General features: G+C 40.6%; 1 protein-coding gene and 1 non-coding gene across 2 annotated transcripts; one reads left to right on the top strand and one right to left on the bottom strand.

Moving 5' to 3' along the window:
- Window positions 1-7,040: 7,040 nt before the first annotated feature.
- LOC141620208 (uncharacterized) lies at window positions 7,041-7,616 on the bottom strand. The gene has a single exon (XM_074437139.1). The coding sequence runs from the start codon at window positions 7,614-7,616 to the stop codon at window positions 7,041-7,043; it is 576 nt and encodes a 191-aa protein (XP_074293240.1).
- A 1,437-nt stretch (window positions 7,617-9,053) lies between these two features.
- On the top strand, window positions 9,054-9,160 carry LOC141625260 (small nucleolar RNA R71). The gene has a single exon (XR_012535049.1). It is a non-coding gene; the product is annotated as a small nucleolar RNA R71 (small nucleolar RNA).
- The last annotated feature ends 270 nt before the right edge of the window (window positions 9,161-9,430 follow it).

The following is a 9,430-nucleotide window of genomic DNA, read 5'->3' as shown; positions in this document are numbered from 1 at the left end:
TTAGGCCTTGAAACGCGCACCAAGTTCATCTCTCGAGTCACTACTTCATGTCAAATCCTATGCCAAGCACTCGGGGACGGATTCGGCTCAATTTCCGCTGGATTCTTCACATTTCTGCAATATTATACAAAAACACGAAAGTAGACGGAAATAGGGAAAATAGTAGCATAAACTACATAAATGAGCTCTGAAATGCGTGTAAAATAGGGTGTAAAACAACATATTTAGGACACGCATCAGTCCACATTCGTGGGAGCCCTCCCCGACGTAGAATCCATGTCACCTGCAAAATTAGAGCAAATTAGACCGCGTCAAGTGACGGCGAGCCTCGGTCAAAGTAAATTCCAAGCCTTTCCAGCTCCGAATATGGCCTTTTCTCGCCATCTTTGGCCATTTATTTCGAAACCCGACCACTCATATGGTAAAATGGGTCAAGTCAAGTCTAAATTCGAGCCTAGTCATGGGTTTGAGTCGAAATTTCGGCAGCATTTTGCTATAAGTGTCCTGAAAAAGCCGTCACAAATCAAAAATCCGAGATAGTAGGAAGTTTACCCATCACAAAAGGATTCCAAATACCAAATTTCAACCCAAATGGGCATTCCTAAGGCCATTTTCGAAGCAATTTACGAAACAGCTGAGAAACCGTCTCAATTCTACTCAAATGCTCAAATACTCAATGAAAATTTGAAAAGAACACATGGCTATGTTCCTTATACTACCAATTATCCATTTCTAAGGTCAATTTCACAAGGCAAATTCATTTGGGGGAAAAGCCCCAAATTTTCGACATATTAGGATTGAAAACCCTAATTTCCTCGACTCAAATTAAGCAAAATGCGGATGTTTAAGCAAGAATGAGACACATACCTCGATTAGCCATAATAAATGCAAGATTTTGATCAAGTTTTGGCGTAATGTCGACGGAATTTGAGAGAGTTTTAAAGGATTTTGTGTTTTGTTATTATGAATAAACACGGGTTCTGTCGAGTTTTTACTCAGACAGGGACGAACCCAGGAAAAGACGCAGTAGGTGTTGCGCCTCCTCCAAGGGTCGCAGCTCTTGCTGCACCTCTTCCTCAACTTCCCTCCAATTCGATTTTCGAAAATTCGTTACGAGTTCGTTATTCGTGGGCCCATCTTTGGTGCGCCTCTTTTCCAACACCACATATCGTATATTTGGTCCGTTTGATGTTTATTCTTCGTCCGGACCCGTATTTCGAGCAGACTGTGAATCGTCACAGTACTTTACCTTCGAGCAGACTGTGAATTGTCGCAGTATTTTATCAAAACTTCGCTTACAACAACGAGCAGGATTTTCTTCGATGGTGTTTCGACACACCTCAACTATTTCCCAGCGAGAGTTCATGACAGCCAATTGCACCTCTCAGGATATGGAGTTCGCTTGAGACCAACGCGAGCAGATTCCCCTAGCAGTTTCTATCGACGTCCTGCTGCCTTTAATATTATGTTACGCTTTGTTCCTTCCAGATGTTCTCATGCCAACTATCTCGTAGGTTCCCAAACTACCCATGTTCCCACACCTAGCCTTCACCAATAGGATAACACTCCTTGAAATCACCTTTTTTTCCGGGTGCATACGCCAAAAACCATAGTTACCCTTAGGCCACCTTCTCGCCGATGTTTTCCTTTAGGGTCCCACGCTCCTAACACAACCTTTATATATCCTTTAGGTCCTAGCCTTAGCTCTTACGCTTACCCTTAGCTCCTACGCACCTCCGAATGCATCTCGAGAAAGAAGCCTCAGGTATGGTCTCTTCTTATGGCTGGCGAACTTCCTTACGTAGTCTAATGGACTTTAAATGACCCTCACCGATAGTCGACAGACTCTAAAATATTTCCGACGACAGGTCCTTGGCTCAGACCCCTTGAGCCGCCTCGCGTCGCCATAGTCGTCAGGTTGTAATCTTCGATTGACCTAATGGCTATACTTTGACTTTCGCCTTGTCCAAGCCTCAGTCAAAGTGGGGGCTCTGTAGATACCTCATTTCTACACCTCCCGCAAGCCACCCGGTGATGATTGGGCCGCATGTTTGGTACACGGAACGATTTATGACAATTCGTAAGTTTATCGTCAAGTGATAGCTAAAATACTTGTGTCTACCCCTTGGTCATCATCTACGCGCCGTTACGTTCGTTTTGACAGTGATTATAGTACATTTGGAGTCCGGGTCAAAAACCGTCTTCATTTTCTTATAAACCGTTTAAAATGCCGAGTCGGAATGTTCTGGAATATTCCGGATATTTCTATTCCATATTTTATTCTTTTAATCTTTTGGCAAAATATACCCCGAAATTATATTTTAAACAATAAGGAAGTTGAGATCTACCGCAATTCCATAACAGAAACGCGGAAAATCTTTCTTCAGCAGGAGGAAACTCATGGGGAAAGGACGCAACACCCATTGCGCCTCGAAAAGAGCCGCAGTGGCTGTTGCGCCTCTTCCCCAGCTCTTTTCTGCGTATTTTAAGATCTTTTCGAGATTTGTTTCCAAAGTTTTACCGAAACCCTAATTCCTCCGTGTGATTACTATAAATAGGGACCTTCGTTCCTCATATTTCTCACGCGAGTGTCCGCCCTTCTCTTCTCCCTTTGCATTCTAAGACCGTGCTCTTTGCTTATTAGCGTCTAAGTGCTTGAACTTTCGACCACGTAAGCTCAGATCCTTCTGAGTACCAGCCTCGTTTTGCATGACCGGCCAATTTGACCAACTCCACTCAATCAATCTAATCAATTTAATTTAATTCCTCTTACGAGGGCACTTTCATCATACATTCGAGTCGAGCAATCACTAATCGTTAACTTAGTCAATCTCGTTTCGTCAAACATGTAAGTCTGAGGGTGTAAATCCCATGTTTTATTATTGTATTTTATTATTGTATAAATTATTGTAAGGTTTACGTCGAAAGCATGTTTAAAACCGATTTACAAAACCCTTTTATCAAACCTATTTTTACGGATTAATAGAAGACAGGCGTCGAGAAGAAACGCAACAACTGTTGCGCCTCTTCCTGAGGCTGCCGCAGTTCCTGCTTTTCTTCTTCTTCCTCGCCTTTCTGTTAATTCGTCTTCTTTCGTTCTTCTTTCTTATTTTCTTCTTTTTCATTCGTATATAATAATTATAATCATGACATGTATAATTATCATCTTTAAATCCCGACTTAAATCCCTTATAATCAATATTTGCGGGTTTTCGTCATTAAAATCAAACCCGGATTTTGGAGATTCGATTTATTCATATCAAATCTCTGGGATTCGACTTTTGTATATTTTCATCAGTTTATGGCGTCTTACATTCGTTTTTGTCTTAGTAATTTGACCTAAATTAGTTTTAATTAATCTCTTATTAATCTTTAATTCACTCATAATTAGTCTATAATTCGTTCTAATTCATTTAACTTGTTCTTTATTGCTTTTATGACCAATTCACATGTAAATAATCTGTTAAATCACTTCTACTTGAGTCGAATGTCAGTAATCGATCATTAAATTCACTAATGAACATTAACGATATGCAGTTCCGACTTCACAGCCAGAACTCACCCCAGGAAAAGACGCAGTGACCACTGCGCCTCTTCCAAGGGACGCAGCATTGTTGCGCTTGCTCCTGGGTGATTTCTGTCCCTGAACTTCCGTTTCTGCTTTGACCTAGTTTATTAGTTTTACGTATTAATCGACTATTAATCGTAATATCGGCAATAATCTGTCCGTTTTCTAACCTTAATTATTTTCCTTTTCTTTTCTAAAATTATCCGTTTTAAACGTATTTTCGACGTAAATCATCATCAAATCAGTATAATTATTATAATTTTAATTATCGTATTTCATTTATTATACTCTTTATTATCGTATTGTTTGCTTGTTCTCACATGTAATCAACCTTAAACCCTACTTCGACATTAATGAGTGCTAATTACGTGTTCACCGACATAGTTTAATTCTCACATGCTAGGATTAAAACGTTGGATGTTGCATTGCATGCATATAATCGACAGCATATCAAGTATAGATGATTTTCCCTAATCATTAGTAGAGGCCGCTATCGAGGCGGGCGGGATTAGGTGTTCGATCAAAAGAGCTTCCTAATACGTACCCTCACCCCTTACTCCAGATCTCTGTGAACATCCGTGTTCATTGGCATCCACGAGAGTCATTCTAGACATAGAATGCTAAGGGTGACGAGTTCTTGGTGTCTATGTCATTACTTTTTTTCTTGACATGACACAAGGTATTCGAACGTTTCCAATTTTCCACAATAAATTGGTGGCGACTCGACAAATGCAAACGCTTATTTTCCCAAGCGCCCCCGTGGACCCCCCATGTCCACACACATGCTTAGTCTAATTCAATTTCATGCCTCTCGACTTTTAGAACGAATGAACAAACTTAATCGATGATTAAGGCCTTTAAACAAAGATTAAAGGTGACGATGCAAACATGTTATAGAAACAATTAGACAATATTATATCAACCTAATTTACCATTTTACATATTTGATTTTGCATGGCTTCCCTAGCCCCTAGACCAAGGAATTTAGCTACTCATATTAAAGTATAAATTACAAACTTTGTTAAGAGAAATGATAGACATGCTAATGGAAATGATGTAAACTAAATGGTAAAGCATATAATATAAAATTAAACTATGTGGTATAAGAGTACTAATGAATAAAACTATGTGATAACTATAATGGAAACGTAAACTAAACAAGCTAGAATTAGGATTACCGAATGGAAATGAAACTTGAATTGCAAAGAACAACGTAGAACCAAATGCTTGTATATATAGAGTAACCAAATGTTTGATAACTAAAAGCTTAACAATATTGAAAACAAATATGAAAACTAATGAGAGAAATATTGCTTAAGGCTATTGTAGAGTATATAAGACGTGAGAATAAGATAACCCTAATGACGGATTAAGGCCCCTATTTATAAGAAAATAGGGGCATAACGTAAAAGTGCTAGAAAGGGTCAACCCCGATCGGGGTTGCCAGCCCCGATCGGGGGCGTGGTTATCCGGCTTTATTTATCTTAATTCCTTGCTTAATTGTTTGAGGGATTCAATGTTCATGATAACTGCTCCCTTAATCTCCCGGTTGAATGCAATGTTTGGCATCTTAGAGAGGATCTCTATGTGACTTTAGCATCCTAGGCATTTGTTGACTTGTGAATTATGGGCTTGACTTTGCATTTGTAATTCTTCAAATTAATCCATCATTTTATCCATGTAAGTCCATACACATCTTCCATGTTGGTCCATCATCTCTTCTTTAGATTAGCTCATGGTTCTAGTATTTCTACTTGAGTAAAATTGGGCTCATTTTAGCTCATTTTCCTACAAAACATGAGAAAACATACAAATGGAACTAGAAAGCAAATATTAGCTCATAAACACTAAAGGTAGTGCATAATACATATAAAATGAAGCTAAATAATGGGGTAAATATGTATAAAATATGCACTTATCACCTTGGAACAAAAAAGGTAAGGCCGGAACTTCTCAAAAACATACACTACCGCCAACATCTCTTTCTCCGTGGTAGTGTAATTGCATTGAGCATTGTCCAAGGTCTTGCTCACATAAGCTATAACATGAAGCTTCTTATCTTGCCTTTGACCCAAGACCGCCCCTAATGCAAAGTCACTTGCATCACACATGAACTCGAAGGGGAGGTCCCAATTGGGTGGTTACACAATTGGAGCTAATACCAAGGCTTGCTTGAGCCTACAAAAGCTTTCCACACAAGATTCATCAAATATAAAGGGAGTGTCCTTAGCAAGAAGTGAGGTGAGGGGTTTAGCGATCTTTGCAAAATCCTTTATAAACCTTCGGTAAAACCCCGCATGACCCAAGAAACTCCTCACACCATTGACATTGGTGGGTGGGGGAAGTTTCTCAATCACCTCAACTTTAGTCTTGTCCACTTGGATCCCTTTCTTTGAAATAACATGACCAAGTACCACTCCCTCTTGCACCATGAAGTGACATTTTTCCCAATTCAACTTGAGGTTGTATTGGATGCAAGTTTGGAGCACTTGGGAGAGGTTCTTCAAAAAATCATCAAATGAGGTGCCATGGACACTAAAGTCGTCCATAAACACCTCCATAGACTTCTCAATATAATTTGAAAATATAGACATCATAGCTCTTTGAAATGTCCCGGGAGCATTGCAAAGTCCAAACGACATTCTCCGATAAGCGAAGATACCATAGGGACAAGTGAAAGTAGTTTTTGCTTGATCATCCCGGTGGATGGGTATTTGGAAGAACCCGGAATACCCGTCAAGGAAGCAAAAGTACTCATGGTTTGCAAGTCTCTCGAGCATTTGGTCAATAAATGGCAAGAGAAAGTGATCTTTGATTGAGGCGGAATTGATCTTTCGGTAATCAATACACATTTTCCATCCCGTGACCGGTCGGGTGGAGATGAATTCACCTTCCTCATTCTCAACCACGGTCATACCACCCTTTTTGGGAACAATTTAAACCGGGCTTACCCAATCGCTTCTCGAGATGGAGCATATAATTCCGGCCTAAGCAACTTATCAACTTCCTTCCTCACCACCTCCTTCAATTTCTCACTCAACCTCCTCATAGGTTGAGCGAAAGGAGTAAATCCATCCTCAAGTGTGATGCGGTGCATGCATACTCGAGGATCGATTCCCGTGAGATCATCAAGGCTATACCCAATGACTTTCTTGTTTGCTTTTAGGACATTTAAAAGTTTTTCCTTTTGAGATGTCATTAGGTTTGCATTAATGATAACGGGGAAGGAGTTTGCCTCATCAAGGTAGGCATACTCAAGGGAGGGGGGTAAGGGTTTGAGAACTACCTTTGGAGGATTCTTACCCTCATCTTCATCAAGGAGTGGTGGTAAAGCCTCATAGTCTTCTTCAGAATGCTCCCCCGAGCATTTATCCTTTGCATCTTCAATCACATCTTCCAACATGTCTACCGAGTAGACACTCTCAAACATTGGTTATGACATTGCCCCGGTCAAGGAAAATTATACCACATTTCATCCCACTTTGAAAGTGAGCTTCTCTTCCTTAACACTTACGTTGACATCCCCGGTTGCTAAGAAGAGCCTCCTAAGGATAATGGGAGTTTTTTGGTCTTCCGGAATGTCTAGAACCACAAAGTCGGCCGGAATATAGAAATTGTCCACTTTAACCGAAACATCTTTAATTACACCCATTGGTCTTTGCACCGATCTATCGGCTAGTTGCAAGGTCATAGATGTAGATATCATATCATGCAAACCAACATTCCTTGTAATAGGGAGCGGGAGTATGCTAACATTAGCACCAAGATCACAAAGTGCCCTCTTGATATTCACATTACCCACCATGCACGGAATAGAGAAACTACCCGGATCTTGTAGCTTTTCCGGCATAGGATTGAGTAAGACCGCGTTACATCGCCCCCTAAGAGCCACTAGACCATCTCCTCCCATGCTCCTCTTCTTTGTCAAAACATCCTTCAAGAATTTGGTGTAGAGTGGCATTTGTGTCATTACCTCGGTGAAAGGTAATGAAACTTCAAGTTTCTTCAACATCTCCAAGAATTTAGAGAATTTCTTCTCCTCATTCATTACTCTACTTCTATTAAGAAATGGTATTGGAGGGTTGTAGGTCTTTTCGGAAGTGGAAGCTTGCTTGGTGGTGTCCACTTCTTTTTATTCCTTTCTTTTTCCTTGGTCTCTTTCAACCACTCTTTCTTGGTCCCTTTCAATCACAATTTCCTCCACGACAAAGTTCTCATCATCTTCAAGTTATTCACTTAAATTTCCCTTCTTAGTGTTGTCCACTCTACTTGTGGGTGAGAGGGGTGTACTCTCCTCTCCATTTTTCATCACATCCCTCTTCCTTTTTAGTTCATAATCCTTGTAAGGATCCTCTAAGTCTTTCCCGCTCCTCAAAGTCACTACATGGGCTTGTTGGTGTGGTGGCGGTCCATCCCTAGGATAAGAGCCTTGAGGAGGCAATGAATGTGGGACACTTTGTGAGGAAGAGGGGCTTTGACTAGCCATGTATGAGTCAAATGTCCTTTGATGTGCTTGGACATTGGAAAGCTCGTTCTTCAAGTTTTTGAATTGTTGGTCCACTTGAGCCTCTCTTCTCTCGGCCTTTGAATCCATTTCTCTTAGCACAAGAGAGGAGTTGGGGTTTGGTGGTTCAATGTATTGTTGGTGGTTTTGTGGAGGTGGCTAAGAGTTTTGTTGTTGTTGATACCCTTGTTGTTGGTTGAAAGTTGTTGAAACGGTGGGTTTTGTTGTTGTTGATACCCTTGTTGGAATGGAGGGTCTTGTTGTTGGTTGCGGTAGTTGTCTCTTTGATGAGGTGGGATGTAATTGGGGTTGTCATGTTGTCGTTTACCCCGATAATTGGAGCCTTGACCTTGATTTTGATTGTATTGTCTTAAATGATCGGGTTTTGGTGGAGGCATCTATTGTGGTTGTTGGTACTTGGGGTCTAATGGTTGCCCTGCATAAGAAAGTTTGGGATCTTGGTTGGGAAATGCACGGTAGAAAGTCTCATGGCGTTGATAGGAGACCCTTGGTGCACCTTGCCTTGAAGAACAAAGCACTCTTGTTGGTCATCTTGTGGAATTGATGAGCAATACTCACTTGTATGCTCCCACACCGCCACAATAGTCACAATTAATTTGTGGAGGATAATGTCTAGGAGGAGACTTAGGCTCTTGGACATAGTATACCTTAGAGTGACTAGGCCCGACCTCTTGAACTTGTCGTAATTCCCCTTGATTCTTTTCCATCTTAAACTCCTCAAACTTCTTGGTCAAGTCATCCAACTTAGCCTTGTACTCCGCTTCTATCTTAGAAGGCCTTTCACTCTTGTACTCCACATCCCTTGAATAACTACTCTCCATCTTGGAAATATTTTGGATCATTTCCGTGATTTGAGCATTGTTCATATTGTCGAAATTACCACTAGATGTCGCCGCGATCATACCCTGAAACCTTTGTTCAAGAGTTTGTAAAAAGGTTTGGGTGGTCATCTATTTTGGGATACCATGGTGTGGAAAAGATGTGAGGAGGTCCTTAAAACGTTCCTAAGCTTCACTTAGAGTTTTCCTGGGTCTTTGCTTGAAGGTTTAAATCTCATGTCTAATCCTTGCGGTTTTAGATGGTGGGTAGAATTTGTTGATGAAAGCCTTAGATAAAGCCTCCTAAGTAGTAAAGGTACCCGGCTCATGAGAATTCAACCATTTCTTGGCGTTGTCTTTCAAGGTGATAGGGAAAAGCATTAGAAGTATTTGCTCTTCGGTTACACCATTATGCTTGATAGAACCCACGTTCTCTTTGAATCTAGTGAGATGTTGATGGCAATCTTCACTTTTCATCCGATGGTACACATCTTGTTTCATGTAATTTATCACATGGTG

Source organism: Silene latifolia, chromosome X (genome assembly GCF_048544455.1).
Source record: "Silene latifolia isolate original U9 population chromosome X, ASM4854445v1, whole genome shotgun sequence".
NCBI lineage: Eukaryota > Viridiplantae > Streptophyta > Magnoliopsida > Caryophyllales > Caryophyllaceae > Silene > Silene latifolia.
This window is presented reverse-complemented; position numbering and strand designations above follow the sequence as displayed.

What these genes read in the sequence shown, in the direction of transcription:
- LOC141620208 (XM_074437139.1), bottom strand. Translation starts at nt 7,616, where the DNA reads ATGAATGAGGAGAAGAAATTCTCTAAATTCTTGGAGATGTTGAAGAAA.